This window comes from Akebia trifoliata, chromosome 13 (genome assembly GCF_017979445.1).
Source record: "Akebia trifoliata isolate Shusen 1 chromosome 13, ASM1797944v1, whole genome shotgun sequence".
Taxonomy (NCBI): Eukaryota; Viridiplantae; Streptophyta; class Magnoliopsida; order Ranunculales; family Lardizabalaceae; genus Akebia; species Akebia trifoliata.
Genome location: NC_141387.1, coordinates 31,118,346 through 31,140,311, shown reverse-complemented (window position 1 = coordinate 31,140,311; position 21,966 = coordinate 31,118,346). Strand labels below are relative to the sequence as shown.

At 36.5% G+C, this 21,966-nt stretch overlaps 1 protein-coding gene and 1 long non-coding RNA gene across 3 annotated transcripts; one reads left to right on the top strand and one right to left on the bottom strand.

Annotated features, from left to right (window-relative positions):
- Positions 1-425: 425 nt before the first annotated feature.
- LOC147388299 (uncharacterized) lies at positions 426-16,207 on the bottom strand. 2 transcript variants are annotated; one of them, XR_015171572.1, is made up of 6 exons: positions 15,795-16,207; positions 15,472-15,706; positions 14,172-15,390; positions 13,969-14,096; positions 13,562-13,895; positions 430-681 (listed from the first exon to the last, which is right to left on the bottom strand). It is a non-coding gene; the product is annotated as an uncharacterized LOC147388299 (long non-coding RNA). The 2 variants fall into 2 exon arrangements; XR_015171571.1 differs by lacking the exon at positions 15,795-16,207 and having other exon boundaries at positions 426-681; positions 15,472-15,788.
- A 3,469-nt stretch (positions 16,208-19,676) lies between these two features.
- On the top strand, positions 19,677-20,228 carry LOC147388298 (uncharacterized). Its single transcript, XM_086420312.1, has one exon. It carries the CDS (start codon positions 19,677-19,679, stop codon positions 20,226-20,228), a length of 552 nt encoding a protein of 183 aa, XP_086276438.1.
- The last annotated feature ends 1,738 nt before the right edge of the window (positions 20,229-21,966 follow it).

Genomic DNA, 21,966 nt, shown 5'->3' with positions numbered 1-21,966 from the left:
TTGTCTGACATTAATCCTAAGATGGGTTTAGTTTGCATATTGTGAATATATTGTGGATATTTTAAATTCAAATTTGATATTAAATTCTAAGGCCGAAAATAACTAAAAATAAATAAAATTTTAAAACAAAAGTTATATTCAAACTACAAATAAGATTTAAAATCTTAGTAAACAAGTGTTTTTCTTCGTATTTGAACTATATCAAGTAAAACGCAAACTTAAAAAGAAAAACACTTTCTTGAGAGTTGCTGGGCTCGCCATGATTTCTACATTGGCTCCCTTAATCTCATTCATGTTCATAAATAAAAATTAAAAGAAAAATCTGTTTTGCAATTTATCCAAGGTGTTGGAAATGTACAGCGAAGTCTCAAATTTAAAAGTAAAGTTCACTGGTAAATAATTACAGATGAGCCACCTGTAAGAAATTTTTTCAGTATCAGCTTCTCAAAAATTGATCAAAAGTTGGAATGGTATGTCATTTACAAATTAATTGTATCAGATTCTTGAGCTTCGAAACCAGCCTCCTTTCAGATCTAGTAGCTCATATACAAATTAATTAAATCTTGAAGAGATTCTTGAGCTTCAAAACTAGCCTCCATTCAGATCTGATGGATCAGCTACGAATTAATTGTATCTTGAATGGATTCTTGCGCTCCATAACCAGCCTTCATTCAGATCGTCCTAAACATTTTTTTATTATAAAACAAGCAAAACAAAAAACATTAGATCAATAACTAAAAAGGGGATAGAATCTTATAAAATTTTCAGAGCCACTCTTTTCCATCTTGATTCAATTGTCAGATTTTGTTATTTAAAAGTCATAAAATTAACCACAAGATTGTTTAAAGATTACGCGAGAGGTAGTTTTCAAACATCTAGACTTCTTATGATGCCGCTAACAAGCTCAATCTCGAAATGTCTACCAAACATCTTTCGCTACCATGGTTTTTAAACTCGGTATCGCGTCTCGTCTCGTTCAGTTCCAATACCGAGTCGTCTCGAACGAGTTTTTCGATACGTTTGAGACGTCTTGTGAGATAACTCGAAAAATTGTACATGGGATGTAAAACTCGATCAAAAAAATCACTTTGTGAGTTGGTCTCGTTCAGCTCTGATACCGAGTTAACTCGAGCAATACGTCTCAGTCTCGGACGAGTTTAAAAACCATGTTCGCTACTCCTCAGGATCACTATTAGCCATCTAAAATTATATGGACTGGAAATTATTTTCAATTTATTCCAATACCTCAATTTCTCCCATAAAATAGATAATAAACAATTTCGTATAATGTAATTAGGAATCAATAGAATTAAAAAAGTTTTAAATTTTCAAAGAATTCTATTTTTCCACTTTGGATATTTATAAGAAAAAACAAACAAAAATTGTGGGGTTGATGGTCATGTTAAACGGATTTTTCTTCCGAGTGTTATAAGCAATGGAATTATACATATAAAAAAAATCATCATCACAATTGCAACTAACATTTCTAATACTTTTATTGTTTTACATGTAGGACTTGTGTTTGACTTTGGTCTTATATAGGAGATTAACAAAAAGTAATTGAATACCCTTATCTTCAATCTCCTGATTTTTCGAATATACTACAAGAAAATCAATGTACAACAACGAGATTTAGCTATGGTTACATTTCAATCGTCGCTATAGTGGTATTTTATAGTACCTTTTGTAGCTGGCACTAACGAGGCAATCACCGACGACCACACTAAATACCTGTAGCTATATATGTTTTTAATTTTTTTGAGATTTTAATTTGCTGAATTTTTTTAACACATAGGGTCATGGCGACGGGCAAACATAGTAATCGTCTCCATCGGTGTTTAATTTTTTGTAGATTTAATTTAGCAGGAATTTTTTTTTATTTATACAACAAGATATAGAAACGACTTTTTAATGTCTCATCGCTGCATAATGAATCACCGACGAAGACCAATTGGCCGTCACAATAGAGGTATGCTACAAGAAAATGTCTTTCAGCAACAGAGTATAACGATGGCGGAACATCTGATGGTTGCTATATGGTTAATCACGCCAAGTGTGTGGTCAGTCGTTATAGGGACAAAATAGTGGCCACAATTTTTTAACTCAATTTGACAGGATAACTCAAAAAATCACTAATGTGGAAAGAACTGTAGTTTTTGCCCCGAGATATCCCGTAAACATATGCAGTTGTGTGTGTAGGGGCAAAAAAAAAAAAAATCTACAGTTCTTCGCCAATGCGAGGTCGGGTGAGTTTTTGAGTTATGCTGTCAGGTTGAGTTACAAAATTAGCATTCTTTTAAGTCTAATGAAAATACGAAATTGCTTTCCCTCTTTACAAATTTTCATCTCTCCCTGTCTTCTCTCTCTATATAGCTGCCACAACCATCGCCGTCCTCAAATCTAGTGTTATGCCTCCACCATCTTATCGTGCCAGGTAGGATGTGATTGAGTCAATAAATCTGCAAATTAGCTTAGGATCTGCTATTATCTTTTGAATTTTGAAATTTTGTTAGTTTGTTCCTATTTCTAAGGAGAGATCTGAGACATGAGTCTTTAAAAAGATGTAAAGGATGTAAGTTACACTTGTGGTAGATACCCGAGAATGAACAATTAGAAGTTTGACCGAGGCTTGTGTTGAACACAATGTCCTTAAGACAATTTTGTTCCCACAACTTGGTGCACACGGATCAATGAACAATTGTCTCCCAGGATACAACGATCACACGTGTAGAGGCAGCACTACAATCTACACGTCTAGCAAACCGAACGCTAATGTTTATACTCTCAAAGAATGCAAATGGAAAACAGAATGCTTGTACGTTTAAACAACAAAGAAGAAGAAGAGAAAAATTTTGAGTGAATAAAACTGAGGTTGAAATAACCTATTTATAGAATTTTAAGAGACAAGGTGTCTTTTGGGAAAAGATATTTCTAAGAGACATAATGTCTCTTGGAAAAAGAAAGGTGTGTCTCTTAAGAGACAACCCAAAACCAAAAGATGTATCCTTACAGAATGAACAGGCAACCATGGAAATTAAGAGATGTGTCCCTCTCTGAATTAAGGGGTGTGCCCTTTCAAAATCAAGAGATATGCCCTTTCTAAATCAAGGGATGTGCCCCTTCAAAATCAAGAGGTGTGTTCTTTCTGATAGGAATAAAATGGGTTGTTTGGAGCCGATTTGTCATTCACCCCAAATGGATTTTTGACAACTAAATACATGAAATATTCTCTTTGTTGAAAAGAATAAGTTTCCAAGTGGTCTCGCCACAAATAAATAATGGGACCCACTTAAATCATAGCTCAAATAGACCTACTCGGTCACAAAAATCTGGAAAAACTGCAGATTTTTCCAATAATCCCCTACATGAATAAAAATGGCGACAAATAAAATATCGATAAAACAAAACAAATATAGTACAAATAGGAAGGATACTACATCGGGATAGGTAGCTTGTGGCTTTGAACCTTTCCTAGTAAAAAACTATAGGATTTACTAGCTAAACAGTGAACACGATGTCTTGAACTGTTCAAGCTTAAGTGTAAATCTAGACAATAGAATTCACATAGTTCCTTTCCTGACATAGTCGGTTCTCACGGTTGTGTTCATTATGGCCCTGAACATTCCTGGATTCATGAGTGCTGTAGAGAATTTTAGCCTTTATAAATTCTCATAGAAGCGGCCCAACTTCACACTCACATAGGTGATTCCTATTAAGAGTACCCTGTTGTACCCCACTTGAAAATTAAATTATAGGCATCATTAAAAGCAAAGCTTAACCTAAAAACTGTTACAGGCAGCACCGTTACATCATAGGAGTGGATAAGAGGATTTTTCTCTTCAGTGCTACTGGCGAATCACACACAACTAGTTGTCCCATTGAACCAAGATCTTGGGATCTCCAATCAACTAGGTTGGGTTTCCATTGTGATGATTCTTTTGTGTAGGCTTTAATCCCATTCCCCTCGATGTGCAATATATTTGCTCTCTTGTTAAACCTTTGGTAAGCGGATCCGCGAGATTTTCCTTAGACTTTATATAATCAATGGAAATAACTCCATTTGAGAGCAACTGCTTAACAGTATTGTGTCTACGATGAATATGTCGAGATTTACCATTATAAATATTATTTTGTGCCCTTGCTATCGCTGCTTGATTATCACAATGTACACATATGGCGGGCACGGGTTTTGACCATAAAGGAATATCTTCTAAAAAATGTCGAAGCCACTCAGCTTCTTCTCCTGCTTTATCTACCGCTATAAATTCCGATTCCATGGTAGATCGGGCTATACACGTCTGCTTAGAAGATTTTCAAGAAACGGTTGCACCTCCAAGTGTAAAAATATATCCACTTGTGGATTTTGATTCTTCAGAATATGATATCCAATTCGCATCACAATATCCTTCAAGTACCGCTGGATATCTTGTATAGTGCAACCCATAGTCTAGAGTATATTTTAAGTATCTTAAAACTCTGACTAATGCCTTCCAGTGATCTAATCCTGGATTACTTGTATATCTACTCAGTTTGCCAACTGAGTAAGCAATGTCTGGCCTTGTGCAGTTCATGAGATACATTAAGCTGCCAATTATACGAGAATATTCTAATTGAGAGATACTCTCACCAGTATTTTTCTTCAAATGAAAATTAACTTCTATTGGTGTTTTAACTGGACTACAATCAAATTGATTAAATTTTTTAAGTATTTTCTCAATATAATGTGATTGAGATAATACAAGTCCTTATGATGTTCTACTAATTTTTATCCCTAGTATAACATCAGCAACACCTAAGTCTTTCATTTTAAACTCATTAGTCAACATTTTCTTTGTTGACTTGATGATATTTTTGTTAGTTCCTAAAATTAACATATCATCAACATATAAACAAACAATGACATAAGCATCTTCAATGCTTTTAACGTATACACATTTGTCACATTCATTTATTTTGAAACCATTTGACATCATTACACTGTCAAATTTTTCATGCCATTGTTTAGGTGCTTGTTTTAATCCATAAAGAGATTTAACAAGTTTGCACACTTTTCTTTCCTGTCCTTTGACAGTAAAACCTTCTAGTTGTTCCATATAAATTTCTTCATTTAATTCATCATTTAAAAAGGCTGTTTTAACATCCATTTGATGCATTTCTAACTTATGCAACGCTGCAATAGCTATTAACATTCGAATGGAAGTTATTCTTGTAACTGGTGAATAGGTGTCAAAATAATCCAAACCTTCTTTTTGTTTGAATCCTTTGGCAACAAGTCTTGCCTTGCACTTGTCTATGGAACCATCGGGTTTCATCTTCTTTTTGAAGATCCATTTACAACCTATAGGTTTGCTGCCTGGTGGAAGATCCACCAATTCCCAAGTATGATTCTGCATAATTGAATCAATTTCGTTATTTATAGCCTCTGTCCAATAAGGTGCTTCAGGTGTAGACATAGCTTCCTTAAAGGTTTGAGGTTCATTTTCTAACAAAAAAGTTAGAAAATCAGGACCAAAGGACTTAGTCACTTTATGTCTCTTACTGCGTCTAGGTTCATCCTTATTTTCTATAGACTTTTGGTCTATATTTCCTTGTGAGCTAGTAATTGCAGTATCATAAGTTCTTTTATGAGAATTTATTATTTGCATATTTTTACAAGGAAAAATATTCTCAAAAAATGAAGCATTCCTTGACTCAATAATCGTATTTTCATGAACATCAAGAATGTCAGATTTGTGCACAAGGAATTGATATGCACTACTATTATGTGCATAACCAATAAATATACAATCAATGGTTTTTGGTCCTATTTTAACCTTTTTCGGATTAGGAACCATTACCTTAGCTAAACACCCCCACACTTTTAAATATTTATAAGATGGTCTTCGACCTTTCCATAACTCATATGGAGTTTGGTCTGATTTCTTGTGAGGTATTTTGTTAAGAATATGATAAGCTGAAAGTATTGCTTCCCCCCACAAATTCTGGGATAAACCAGAACTTATTAACATAGCATTCATCATTTCTTTTAAGGTTCGATTTTTACGTTCAGCAACACCATTAGATTGTGGTGAATAAGGAGCGGTAGTTTGGTGAATAATACCATGTTCTAAACAGAACTTACCGATGGGTGCTTCATATTCACCTCCTCTATCACTTCTTACTACCTTTATCTTTTGACTGAGTTGATTTTCAACTTCATCCTTGTAATGTTTAAACATTTCTAAGGCTTCGTCTTTACTCCTTAGTAAATAAACATAACAATATCTTGTGCAATCATTGATAAAAGTAATGAAATACTTTTTCCCACCTCTTGTTTGCACAAATTTTAAATCACAGATATCACTATGAATTAATTCTAGAGGTTTTGAATTCTTTTCCACAGAATGAAAGGGTGTTTTGGTTAATTTGGCCTCCACACATGTTTCACATTTATGATTTTGATCAATATGAAATTTAGGTAATAAATCTAAATTCATTAACCTTCGCAAGGTATTCAAATTCACATGACCTAATCTATCATGCCACACATTGAAAGACTCAAGCATATAAATAGAAGAATTCTCTTTATTCATAATTGAATCTTTGGGTACAATTGTCATTACATTTAGTTTAAACAGACCATCGGTCAAATATCCCTTGCCCACGTACATCCCATTTTTAGTAAGTACAAATTTATCAGATTCAAATACTAATCTGAAACTCTTCTTCCTTAGTAAAGAACCGGATACTAGGTTTTTCCGGATGTCTGGTACGTGTAACACGTCATTTAATGTAAGACTCTTCCCCGAAGTAAATTTCAGCACTACCTTCCCTTGACCTTCAATTCTTGAAGTTGAAGAGTTGCCCATAAAGAGTTGTTCATCCTTTTCTGTTTTACTATATTCTGAAAATAAATTTTTGTCAGAACATATGTGTCGAGTAGCCCCTGTGTCTACCTACCATTCTTTAGTATTTCCGACTAAATTTACTTCAGATACAATTGCTGAGAGGTTGATATCAGAAACAACAGCAACAAGATTCTCTACTTCGGACAACTGGGCTTGAACCAATTTATTCTTCGATGAATCCTAGTCCTTGCGTTTGCGACAGTCCTTGGCTCGATGTCCTGGTTTGTTGCAAACAAAACATGTTCCCTTGAATTTCTTAAAGTCCTTACCTTTATGACTCAGAGTAGAGATTTTCCTCTTTTTGTTGTGAGAGTTCAACTTAGGCCGTTTAACTTCTACTACATTGGCCTTTGACTCGTAGTAGTTATTCTTCGCCCCTTTCTCACTTAGTCTGTTATCTTCCTCAATCCTTAAGCGCACTATTAAGTCCTCGAGCTTCATCTCCTTACGTTTGTGCTTTAAATAATTTTTGAAATCTCTCCAAGATGGCGGTAATTTTTCAATTACCGATGCCACTTGAAAGGATTCACTAATAGACATGCCTTCTGCATGAATTTCATGCAGGATAATTTGAAGTTTTTGAACTTGATTGATAACTGTTTTGGAATCCACCATTTTATAATCCAAGAATCTGCCGACTACTATTTCTTTTGTCCAGCATCTTCTGTCTTATATTTCTTGTCTAACGATTCCCACAGTTCTTTTGCAGTGGCGATTGGACTATATACGTTATACAGTGTATTATCCAATCCATTGAGGATATAATTCCTGCATAGGAAATCAGAGTGTTTCCATGCTTCGATAGCAGCAACCATTGTGCTATCTGATTCGTTTTCCTTCAGAACAGGTGCGTCTTCTTGAAGGAATTTGGTTAAATTTAATGTTGTTAAATAAAACAACATTTTCTGTTGCCAACGCTTAAAATCTGAGCCATTAAATATCTCGGGCTTTTCTTGGTGATTCATTTTTTTTTCCTAATCTGTAAGAACAGAATAAAAAAAAATCCGACAAACCAAAATTGTCTTAAGATTGTAAGTTACACTTGCGGTAGATACCCGAGAATGAACAATTAGAAGTTTGACCGAGGCTTGTGTTGAACACAATGTCCTTAAGACAATTTTGTTCCCGCAACTTGGTGCACACGGATCAATGAACAATTGTCTCTCAGGATACAACGATCACACGTGTAGATGCAGCACTACAATCTACACGTCTAGCGAACCGAACGCTACTGTTTATACTCTCAAAGAATGCAAATGGAAAACAGAATGCTTGCACGTTTAAACAACAAAGAAGAAGAAGAGAAAAATTTTGAGTGAATAAAACTGAGGTTGAAATAACCTATTTATAGAATTTTAAGAGACAAGGTGTCTTTTGGGAAAAGATATTTCTAAGAGACATAATGTCTCTTGGAAAAAGAAAGGTGTGTCTCTGAAGAGACAACCCAAAACCAAAAGATGTATCCTTACAGAATGAACACGCACCCATGGAAATTAAGAGATGTGTCCCTCTCTGAATTAAGGGGTGTGCCCCTTCAAAATCAAGAGATATGCCCTTTCTAAATCAAGGGATGTGCCCCTTCAAAATCAAGAGGTGTGTTCTTTTTGATAGGAATAAAAGGGGTTGTTTGGAGCCGATTTGTCATTCACCCCAAATGGATTTTTGACAACTAAATACATGAAACTATTCTCTTTGTTGAAAAGAATAAGTTTCCAAGTGGTCTCGCCACAAATAAATAATGGGACCCACTTAAATCGTAGCTCAAATAGACCCACTCGGTCACAAAAATCTGGAAAAATTGCAGATTTTTCCAACAAAGGATTGAAGGGAAGGCAGAGAAGAATTTCCTCCTTTTTAATTTAGTTAATTAGTTAATTACCTTCCATTTTTAACCAAGACTCTACCATTTTGGTATCAGAGCATCAATCCTGCGATCATGACGACACCACCACCACCACCAGGCTTTGACAAGGTCATCCCCACTGTGACCGATGCACTTAGAGATGAACTTCAAATCAATCGGCAAGAGATCGCCAATTTAACTACGCAAATGGGGGAACTCTCAGCAATTGTTCTCTCAATCCAAAGCAGCCTCACTAAGGTTCTTCCACAACCAAGGTAACCTCCATACGATGAACCTCCTCTTCCGCTTCCTCGACAGCCACCACGCCAAGCTCAACCCATCTTCAGTGGGTTCCAAGGCTGCCTCATACTCCTAGATTTTCCCACCTTCGACGACGATGACCTAGAGGGATGGGTTTTTCGAGCACAACAATACCAAGGACTGAATGGCCTTCTTGACGAAAACATGGTTTGACTTAGCATCTACCCACCTTCTTGGCGATGTCATTCCATGGTACCAGTGGCTGGCAAGGACAGTGGGACGACCCTCTTGGAACGCATTCTGTCGTGCTTTTATTCGTGGTTCGGTTCCACTGAAGATGATGATCCTGAAGGGTCCTTATCTAAACTGCACCAGACTACTATTGTCTGCAACTATCAAGCTAGATTTGAGAGGCTTGCCAACCGAAGCCTTGTCTTGCTTGAATCTTTTCTCATTCGTTGCTTCATTTCAGGCTTACATGAGAACATTCGAGTGCTAAATCCTCTCACACTAGTTCAAGCTTATGTAGTTGATAAACAACAAGAAGAAACAATTACCGCAATTGTTTATACCGTACCACGACGACAACTGAACCGTACTGCACGTCCCTTGCCTCAATCACCTATATCATTAACTCCGGCTTTACCAAATCCACCTGCAAAATGGACATGACAAGCTCCAATAAGTGCCCCACCTGTTGGAATACTACCAGCAGGTATGCGAAAGATGAGTATGGCTGAGCAATAAGAACGTAGGCTCAAAGGGTTAAGCTTCAATTGCGATGAGCACTTTCGCCCTGGCCATCATTGCAAGAAGCCGTAATTATTGCTTCTTGAGATGGAGGAAGAGAACGAATCTAATGTTGCATCTGAACAAGAACTTGATGACACATCTGCTATTGAAGTCTCTTTAAATGCCTTAGTGGGTACACAATGGTTAGGAACTATGCGACTTTTGGGATGAATTAAAAAAACTGCAGTCACTATCTTAGTTGATTCTGGATCAACTCATAACTTCCTCCACCCACACATCGCCAAGCAATGTGGTCTAGCTATAACCCGCACTAATCCGATTAGTGTCACAGTGGCTAACGGCTGCAAGGAGCAAAGTCCCGGTCGTTGCAACAAAGTGGAATTATCTCTTCAAGGGCATTCATTCAATTCCAATTTTTTCATATTACCTATAATTACAAACCCTTGGAGTCATTACTTGGGATAAACTAACGATGAGATTCAAACACCAACAACGTCAAGTCATTCTCACAGGCATTTCTTCATCCTTTGATACAATGAATGATGAATCAGAATTTCATCTTCTACTCTTGCAACAAAGACAAGGACTGTACATATGTCTCTTGCATTCTCAACCAACTAAGGAGTCACAACAAGATCCTTCAGTTGTCTGCAACAATTTTCTGATATATTTGCCAAATCAAGTGAGTTGCAGCCTCATTGATGTCAAGACCATCGTATTCCATTGTTGCCTGGTAGTACCCCTACTAATGTCAGGCCTTATAGGCATCCCCATTTTCAAAAAAATGAAATTGAAAAATCGGTAAGAGAAATGCGTGATGCAGGCATCATTAGACCTAGCACAAGCCCATTTTCTGCACCGGTTCTTTTGGTTAAAAAGAAAGACGGGATGTGGTGTATGTGCATTGACTACCGTGCTCTTAACCCTATCACAGTCAAAGACAAATGTCCAATTCCAATAGTTGATGGACTCTTAGATGAGCTACATGGAGCTTCCATCTTCTCAAAATTAGACCTTCAATCCGGTTATCATCAAATAAGAGTCATTCAAGTCGATGTGCCTAAGACTGTATTTCGAACGCATGAGGGTCATTACGAGTTTCTCGTTATGCCATTTGGACTCTCAAATGCACCGAAAACTTTCCAGAGGCTTATGAATGATGCCTTTCATCCCTTCCTTTGACAATTTGTATTAGTATTTTTTACCATATACTCGTATATAGCCTTGATTTGGATACCCACCATATTCATCTAGCAACAGTGTTCCACACGCTCCAGAGCACCACCTATATGTTAAGAGGAATAAATATTCTTTTGCACATAGATCAGTAGAATATCTTGGCCACATAATTTCTGCTATGGAGATTCAAGTTGATCCATCAAAAATTGAAACTATGAAGTTATGGCCGAAGCCTTCATCTCTAACATCCTTCTGAGGATTCTTGGGTCTCATTAGTTACTATCAGAAATTTGTTAAGGATTATGGAAAGATAACGGCTTCACTCAATCAAATGCTTCGTAAAGATTCTTTTTATTGGTCCCCTTAAGCTAAAGAAGCATTTGAAGCACCAAAAAAAGCCTTATCTAATACACCCACCTTGGCTCTACCAGATTTTTCTCGTGAGTTTGTCCTTGAATGTGATGCCCCTGGATTGGGCATTGGTGCCATGTTATCAAAAGGTGGCCAACTCATTGCTTATCTTAGCAAATCATTGGCTGCTTGACACCTTGGTTTTATCAATTTACGACAAAGAGATGATGGACATTGTTGTTGTCATATCCAAGTGGCTTCCATACTTGCTTGGATGACATTTCAAGATCCTTACGGACCATCGGACCTTAAAATATTTTGTAGACCAAAGGTTAACCACAATGGAGCAACACAAATGGCTCACAAGGCTCATTGGGTATGACTATGAGATTGTATACTGCAAAGGTAAGGAGAATGTTGCAACTGATGCCCTTTCCTGCTTACAAGAATATTCTACAGCCCATGTTATAACAGGCCCTATATTTTTAGCTATGGATGAGATCCTCTTAGATAATTGGCAAAATGCAGCTCTTACCACCATCATTCAACGACTCAAAAATGACCCAAACTCCGTTCCACACTACTCAATCAATAATGAAATTCTGCAATACAAAGGCCTAATTGTTCTACCATCTGACTCAATGATACTCCAATTGGTGGACATTCTGGTTTATTACCCACCTACAAAAGGGTCTCAACCAATTTCTATTGGAAAGGCCTAAAAAGGGCTACCAAACGGTATGTGGCGGAGTGCGAGGTATGCCAACGTGTGAAATATGAAATCTTGGCCCACCCGGTCTTCTACAACCTTTACCAATCCCTGGCGAAATATGGACTGATGTGCCTATGGATTTCATTAATGGGTTGCCTAATTTGGTCCATAAGACTTCCATCATGGTCGTTATTGATCGATTCAGTAAGTATGCCCATTTCACTCCATTGTCGCATCCGTACACAACTTCAATCATAGCAGAAGTTTTCATTCGTGATGTTACTAAACTACATGGCTTGCCCCGATCTATCATCAGTGATAGGGATCTTGCTTTCATTAACCAATTCTGGGAGGTTACTTTCAATTGCAAGGCACTAAGTTATGCAAAAGTACAGCTTTTCATCCCTAATCTGATAGACAAACGGAGGTGTTAATCGATCTATCAAGCAATATCTACAGTGTTTTGCAGGGCATCATCCCCATCAATGGACAAAGTATCTTCTTTGGACAGAATTTTGGCGCAATACCTCTTACCACAGCACTATCAAAATGTCACCCTTTCAAGTAGTACATGGACGTCTACCACCATGTATAGACACTTACATTCCAGGCTCTACGAGTGTACATGCTGTTGATAATGCACTACGTGATTGTGTCCAGCTCCTTAACCTTTTAAGTTGCCCATAATCGAATGAAAACACAGGTTGATCAAAAACATACGGAACGAGTATTCAACGTAGGCGATTGGGTTTTTGTTAAGCTCCAACCTTATCGCCAACACTCTCTAAAGTACAGTAGGGTCCACAAGTTGAGTCCAAGGTTTTATATGGGCCATATCAAGTCAAAGCTCGTATTTGAACCATCGCATATAAGCTTGCACCACCAAAAGAATCAAGGATTCACCCGGTTTTTCATGTATCTTTACTCCAGAAGCAAATTGGTGCCTCAAATTCTCTAAGCACAACTCTTCCACCTTTGTTTGAATTAGAGTCACATGCTTGACATTTAACAAAAATTTTGGATCGTGAAATCTTCTAACATCAAAATCGTGCTATTACTAAGCTGCTCAATGGGAGGGCTGTCCAATAGAAGATGCTACATGTGAGTTCTATGAATACTTTGTGAGCCGATTTTTGGACTATGTGACTTGAGGACAAGTCAGATCCCAACTGGGGAGTATTGTTAGGCCTCCAACATCTTATCCTGCCATGTAGGATGTGATTGAGTCAATAAATCTGTAAATTAGTATAGGATCTGTTATTATCTTTTGATATCTTTTGAATTTTTGTTCCTGTTTCTTAAGAGAGATGTGAGACAGGAGTCTTTAAAAGGATTTAATGGGTTGAAGGGAAGGCGGAGAAGAATTTCCTCCTTTTAATTTAGTTAATCACCTTCCATTTTAAACAAGACTACCATTTGCAGTGTTTTCTCTCTCACTGGTTGAATCTTGCATTGCCATCCGCAAATCAAAGGTTAGGATTGCGATCTGATCTCTATAAATCTTAAAATCGATTCTAAAATTATGGAAATAAAAACTTAAAGAGAATCGAAATATGAAATGCCCAAAAATCATACCTCCAGCCATTGATTCTCACACATTTCTTCTCATTGGTTCCCTGCATGGATATCTGCTGGAACCGTCATCACTTGGGGGAATGCACTAAAGAGCCACGAGAAATCTAATAATCTTCTTGAGCTAAGTTCTTTCAATGGTTCTTGAAAGTTCGGGGCTAGAATTTGATGCTCTGCCTTGCATTTATATCTCTTCATCATTGTATAAATCGTTATTGATCAGTAATAGGAAGTCTTAGTACGCTCTGCGAAGTGTCTCATTAGCACGATATTGAGAATCAGGTGTTTCGATGACATACTCTATGAAGGGAACGATGTTGTCTGGGATTTACGAGCTCTGCACATGCACATAAATAAGTTAGACAACGAATTGACGCAAGATTCACAAGCTAAATGTAATAATTCCTTACTGAAGAGGGCATCAACGCCATGAACATCTCTACAGTCAATATCGTAATATTTCGACAGATGGCTCGGATGCAAGCAGTTCTTCCATTAGATACATCGATGTCTCTTTCGATCGCAGAGTCATTAATGGCTGCCAAGAAAAAATACAGTAAGATACAACCTTTTACTAATGTAGACTGACGAGATTCAGTAAGAATTGACTTACAACCAAAGTTAGTATGAGAACAATTTTGACCACCACAAGTTGTCTGTCGGTAGACACCTCTAGCGGCTGTGTCTCATCCACAGCTTCATCGATCTTTGTATCTTCTGCTTCCTTTACTAGGTCTACTGGTTAGGCCATATATGCTACCTCGACCAATAGTGTTATCCCATCGAAGATCTTAGCTTTCATAAATAGAGTAATGTCCTAACAACGTTATGATTTATATATTTTAAGACAAATAGGCCAAAGATATGTTATCCGGTAGATACCCAAGAATGAACAAAATGAAGTTTGACCGAGGCTTGTGTTGAACACAGTGTCCTTAAGAAAATTTTTTTTCCACAACTTGGTGCACACGGATCAATGAACAATTAATTGTCTCCCAGGATACAACGATCACGTGTAGAGGCATCATTTCAATCTACACGTCTAGCAAACTGAACGCTAATGTTGTACTATCAAAAAATGCAAATAAGAAATCAGAATGCAAGCACGTTAAAACAGCAAAGAAGAAGAGAAAATTTTGAATTTTTAAAAACTAAGGTCAAAATGACCTATTTATAGAATTCTAAGAGACAAGGTGTCTCTTGGGAAAAGATGGTTCTAAGAGACATTATGTCTCTTGGAAAAGGAAAGGTGTGTCTCTTAAGAGACAACAAAAAACCAAAGGAGGTGTCCTTACAGAACGAACAGGCACCCATGGAAATCAAGAAGTGTGCCCCTCTCTGAATTAAGGGGTGTGCCCCTTCAAAATCAAGAGGTGTGCCCTTTCTAAATCAAGGGGTGTGTCCCTTCAAAATCAAGAGGTGTGTTCTTTCTGATAGAAATAAAGGGGTTGTTTGGAGCCGATTTATCATTCACCCAAAATGGATTTTTGACAATCAAAAACATGAAACTATTCTCTTCAATGAGAAGAATAAGTTTCCAAGTGGTCCCGCCATAAATAAATAATGGGATCCACTTAAATCGTAGCTCAAAAAGACCCACTTGATCACAAAAATCTAAAAAAACTGTAGATTTTTCCAACAAGATATACTGTTCTTACTTGGCTCCAATTGTTGTGCCTATTTTCTACATCTTCAGATAGGGTGATCAAGATTCCCTTATACCGGTATTCTTCTCTCACGTATTCAGATATCCCAAGGAACTCGAGTTTTGAGTCATCCACCTGAGTGTCCTCTTCTTATTCTAGGAAAGCATTTTTGTTTTGAAGGGAGTCCTGCGAAAAAGAATGTGAGAAAATGCATTAGTGTAGGCGATTACATATTGACATTTCTTATCCTTGTTCAAGAATCCTTACTAGAATCACTTGCTGAGTCAGGATCTTGTCAAGATCGTCATCCCCGATGTATATCCTTTCATTATCCAACCCCTGGACCTTCTCCTCTTCAATGTCTGAGACTGTCGCCTCCGAATAACAAAGTGATTAGTGCCAAAAATTTGAGAGAGCCAAATTCAATAACATTTACTAGTCGCTTCATTGGTTTTTGTGGGTGCTTTTCCCTTGTCTTCTCCTGATTTCTCCCTTCTATCCTCTCATGTTGCATAGGAAAAACACAAAAGTTTATGTTCAGCATGCATTGCATCTAGATATAATAAATATACATACTAATAAATACTTACCTTCTACTATGTTTTCTCTTCTCTCCATATTTTCTTTTGGTTTTTCTTCCGTGATATCTTCTTCTTTTTCTTCTTCATCATCCCCAACTTCAGTTACCAAATCAGTTGGCTCCTCTTCTAGCTCCCTTTTATCTTCCCCACTTTCCTCACTTTCAGTCTCCTCTTCACTATTGTTACCTGATCCTTCCACCTCTTTTGTTGATTGATTCACGTCCTTCTCATTTTTTTTTTCTTTTTGTTCTTCTCTCTTCTACTGCCCCCTCTTTAGAGGCTGGTGGACTATCAGATTCCTCTACAGATTCATCGGATCTTTGATCCTCCTCGAAAGAGCTGGATCTTTCATCTACTTCATCATTTTTCTCTTGAGAGTATGGGGAAGCTTCCTCTTCCTCCATTTTTTCTGTCCTAGTTGTCTCGGGTACTTTCAATTCTTCAATTTCTACAAAGTAGCAACAACATGATTAATTTTTTTTTTTTTAACGTTAACCAAATATAAATTACAAATTATATTTCGTTAACTTTTTAATATCAAGAACCTTCTATTAAATTTTAATTTTTTTTTTTTGACTTACTCTTCCTTCAAAGGTTCATGATATTACATCTTGTGTGTGCGCGCCTATTTTATTTTAATCCCTAGTTCTTTGATTCAACCATTTTCAAAATTTTACCGAGCCCATAGCCTTGACACAATGGTACAGTTCCTATTAGCCTTCTTCCTTATCTTAGTTATATAGAAATATCACACTCTATGTGGGTATATTTACCGGTTTCTTCCTAAATCCCGGATTGATGGCACGCCTAAGACACTCTACCATACTTTAGCTACTGAGACATTGGTTTTTCTTTTTGTTTGGCCTTTCCCTTTTCTAACCAGCTAGAGTCTTGGACTTCCTCTCTAATGTATTTTTTGAGTGACACAAGATTTAGAGTGTTATTAGCCTAACCCCTTTGGATTTTCTTCTTTATTCCCCCTAATCTACTTTAGGACCATTTTCACTCTATACTTTTATTTTGTTTTTACCATCATCTGTGGTTTCATCCACAAGTTGTGCTCTCTTCAATGTCTTTTCACTCTGCTTTTCTTTCTTATGGGTTCCTTGCTTATAGTCACCCTTGTTTTTCTTTTCTTACTCTTTACATGGCATTCCTTCTTTTCGTCGGCTTCTCCCTCTTCTTTGGACTCCACCACGGACTTTCTTATCTTAGTTATATGGAAATATTACACTACTCTATGTTCGCATATTTACCAGTTTCTTCCAAAATCCCAGATTGATGGCACACCTAAGACACTCTACTATACTTTAGCTACTGAGACATTGGTTTTCCTTTTCGTTTGGCCTTTCCCTTTTCTAACCAGCTAGAGTCTTGGATTTCCTCTCTAGTGTATTTTTTGAGTGACACAAGATTTAGAGTGTCATTAGCCTAACCCCTTTAGATTTTCTTCTTTATTCCCCCTAATCTACTTTAGGACCATTTTCACTCTATACTTTTATTTTGTTTTTACCTTCACCTGTGGTTTCATCTACAAGTTGTGCTCTCTTCGATGTCTTTTCACTCTGTTTTTCTTTCTTTCTTATGGGTTCCTTGGTGATAGTCACCCTTGTTTTTCTTTTCTTATTCTTTACAAGGCATTCCTTCTTCTTGTCGGCTTCTCCCTCTTCTTTCACTACAGGAAAATGTCGATATAGCGACATGATTTAGCGATGGTAATGGTACTTCTGTCGGTACATACAGCGACAGTACTTTTGTTATGCCGTCGCTAAAACAAATACCGACGCCACCTACTCCGACGAGTGCCGACGAAAAATGACTCCGTTGGTATAATATTCGACGACGGACTTCTGTAGATTTAGCGACGGATCTAACCGTCGGTATAAGTCTCTTTTCTAGTAGTGTTTGGACTCCACCACAGACTTTTTCTTGTCTTCCTCTCGTTCTTTATTCATTGTTCTCTTTTTATCTTTTTCTTCCTCTGCCTCAAAAATCAATTTCATCTATACTCGCTGGCTCTTTGAAGATCTTTGTCTATCGAGGTGTCCAAGCCACTCTCACAACACACCCTCAATATCTTCTCTTTGAGGTAAAAAAATCTTCCCTCTCCAACCTATACTATGTGACTAGGGATGTTCCGAGTACAAGTACAGTCTCTCGATGTTCCTTAAATGTTCGTCTAGATTTGGGACATGACAAAGTAACGTGCGTTCATGCATTGCTTGAAATACTATACATACTTTGGCGTCTTCGTTCAGACCCTCAGGTCCATTGCAACTTTCACACACTTTACCTCTGAGCAGTTGAAGTATCGTTTCTTCAAGTACTTGGTCATCAACCCCTCCTTCCTTCGGAATGAACATGGGGCATCTTGGTCTTCTTCGAGTTGTAGGGCCCCTCTGTGGGGGTTGTAGACAACATGCACTGCTTGGTCATCTATCTTTTATTTATTAACCACCAAGTAGGAAAGTCAACGGGTAGCTTTCAAAATGGATATATCTATATCTGAATTTGAATCTAAAAAAATAGTGATATCCGAATTCGAATTAGATCGAATACTACTTACCAATATTCGAATTCGCATCTGATTGAATTATCAAATATCCGATATTATCCTATTCGAATCTAATTGCATATCGAATTCAAACACTATTTGAAATTATATACTTAACTGAAATTTAACTGCTATTCGATTCGAATTTGATAACCATTCAAAATAAAATTATTATTCAAAATTGTTGGCAAATGTAGGATTTTAAAAATAAAAATATAATTACATAACCAAGACTTTGTAAGACTCTTTAAATACTTAAATTACTAATAAAAAAAACAATGCTAACTTATGGTCAAAGGGTTAACCTAATCTTGAATTTTGCAAGGGTGTAAAACTAATATCACCAATTTTACAGGGGGAGTAATAATTTAAGCCAAATCTTTTTAATGTTTGAATAGTGTTTTAATCTTTATAATGGTGTGAATAAGTAAATTTTGGAGTGCCAATTGTGTATCTCAAAACTTATGTAGTTCGACAATAAATCTACGTCCATGGATAAATATGAGATCCTCACTATTTCAAAGAAAGTCATAGTTATAATCCCACTCCTATTATAAAGAAAAAAAAACTTAAAATCCCTTGTAGAAATCTCAAAATGAGTTTGCTATGAACCGGTGGCCCATAAAAAGATGTAATTTTCCATATATATATATATATATATATATATATATGAAATTGAATAAATAAAATTACCATCGGTGATGGTCTATAATGCAAACTAAACCAAAGAACTACCTTTGCACCTCATTTGAATTGATCTTTTTCGTATGGGGTAGGATAAGTAGACACATGGAAAGGGAACTCATATGTTCACTCATAATCCACACCGTGTATATGTGAAATCCAAGGGTCAGGATAAAAAAAGTATCCCAAGAATATAAGGCAAAAATTCGGAGATAAATAAAAAAATTTGGATTTAATATTTACATGGTTGGGATTGTGTGTGAACATATGAGTTCAGTTTCACGAGTCTACAAATCCCAGCCCTTTTCTTATTAGTCTATTTGAAATTTAAAATCACTTTCTCGAATAATCAAAAATGGAAAGTTTCCACCATGATGACGAATTCAAATTTATATCCATTAAATTTTACATATTATCATTTTTAACCCATTTAACAATTAATGAGAAAATTTATTTTTTGTCCGCTTTATTACCGTTGGAGATCTCCCTTCATCGTCTAGATTTTGTCCTAAATATGCGCTTTATTACCGTTGGAGATTTCCCTTGATCGTCTAGATTTTGTCCTAAATATACTCGTTTGAACCAATATAAATTGAATCAAGAACATAAACAGAGGAACTCATTCTTCATTGAGCTTCACCTTCCATCAAGCAATGGCCGGAACATTCCCTTCCCCACCACACCATGAGCAACAGTCTCGTTTCATTGCTTGGACTCCTCCGCCGGAGAACCATTGGAAACTCAATATCGCGGGCACAAGCCTTCCGTCTGGCCTAGGTGGGGCTGCTGCTGTCATTCGTGATGATTTTGGAAGATTTAAATGTGCAGCTGCTGAACATGTCACTAATGCTAATGATGATAAGTGTGAACTATGGGCGTTGCAGTTAGGCTTCAACTTAGCGCTAAGCCTCGGAGTAGACTATATCGAAATTGAAAGTGATTCTCTCCTACCATTTCGAGTTCTCAACGGTCTCATCCTACCATCAAAGGATATTGATCAAGTTTGCGAACAGTGTCAAATCTTATTTGTCCAGTTTCGAGGTTATACGCTAAGTTATGTGCATCAAAAGTCAAACCAGGCTGCACGCTTACTTGCTGATGAGGCTATGTATGGTGATGGCCTTCATCAATGGCCAATCAATCCACCTCCTAATATTGAGTTGATTTTACGTGATGATGTAATTGGGCGTTCGGTCCGTCATTGAATGATCTTTTATTATTTACCAAATAAATAAATAAATAGAGAAACATGGAATAAATATATGAAATTTATGAATCACAAAATCTAATATGAATTTCTTTATGGTTGTCGATTTGAATATTTGTTAATGCCCATCTTCAATTTCTTTTGAGAGTTGTTGTTAAAGATCATCATCATCACTAATCATCGATATCTAGTGGTAGAAGATCTAGACCATAAATTATCAAATCGGATCGAATCCAATCCTTTGATAGCTCTGCCAAATGTCAATGGGGATTGGGTCCAAATCAAATCGGTTCGATATGGACCAAATTAACTCATCGGTTCGGTTAAAATCCGAACTGGAACGAATCCGATAAGAATTGAGTCGGACCCTTGTTAGATTAGGTATTTTTAAGGATCCAAATGTGATTAAAGTATAAGTCAACTCATTTATTTAAAATAAAGAAATATGATATAAAATTATTAAATATGAAATTAATAAATTAGAGACTGACTTTCCTTGAGATGCCTAATGACCCCCACCGTCCATCAAAGCCTTTTTTGCTCCTCTCTCATCTCTCTGATCTTTCTTCTCACCTCTCTCACTCACTCCTCTCTCTCCCTCTTCTGCCATGATCAAATCTCTACCGTTAATCCCAACTGTCTCAATAACTCAAACGCATTACGTTTTTACTCAGTATAAAGAGGCCAACCAAAGATCGGTACACCAAACCACAAACTTTCCAAAATAAATCACAATGTGACACCTGTAGAGAATTTAGTTATTTTTTATTTTACAACTGCATATCTAAAGTAACTTTTTAATATCATGGGAAATAAACTTCTAATTTAGTTTATCCATTTACTTTGATAGAGATTGTATATTTTGATACAAATTTAATCTCTTTAAATTATCAAATTTTATTAATTGTGGACAAACGTAATAAACTATTTACAATCCAAACTCTATGATGTATAAAATTGTACATCATTTTATAAAAATTGTACAATCCAAACTCCATGCTTTTGTGGAGTGGATAGTTTGTAACTTTGTTCATATGGAATAGTTTGCGTCAATCATTTTATAAGAACTTATATAAAATTTCAAACTCATTTTCTGTTTCAATAAAAATGTCTTTCAATCACCTCTGCAAACCTTCCGTAAACTTGTATCCAATCACTAAAAGCTGAAAGACAATAGGGTATGATTGGTGATAGGAACACCACCCACCAATACTTCAAAAGAAACCACTAATGATATAATGATATATTTCATCCATTGATATAATTTTTCTACCTTATACATCAAACAGACTAAACGATAAAAAAAAAAGATTAGCATTGAGACACATGCCCCAAGCAAGAACAATGTCTCACAGGTTATGCAAGCGCTAGTACACTTTTACAAACACTGATGACAGGCATTCCAAAAGAGGATTTCATGTTTTATTTTTTTTGAATATCTTCTTGCATTTAGAAATAGAAAAATAAGACAGGGCTGAAGTGATTCTAACCTGTGAATAACAATAGAACAAGGAGGAGGCATTTGGAATTTGGGGCCACCATCACAAAAACTGAAATGAACCTTCCACAAAGATCAAAACTGCCTTGTTAGGACCATTACACATGTTATTATTTAAGAAACTTAGTCATCTTCATCATAAAGAAATATAAAGGGTCAATGATTAATAAGAATATACCTAAGAAAAGGTAGGAATGAAAAGCAATTTAGATATCTAAATATTAGAGTGCATTGTGAG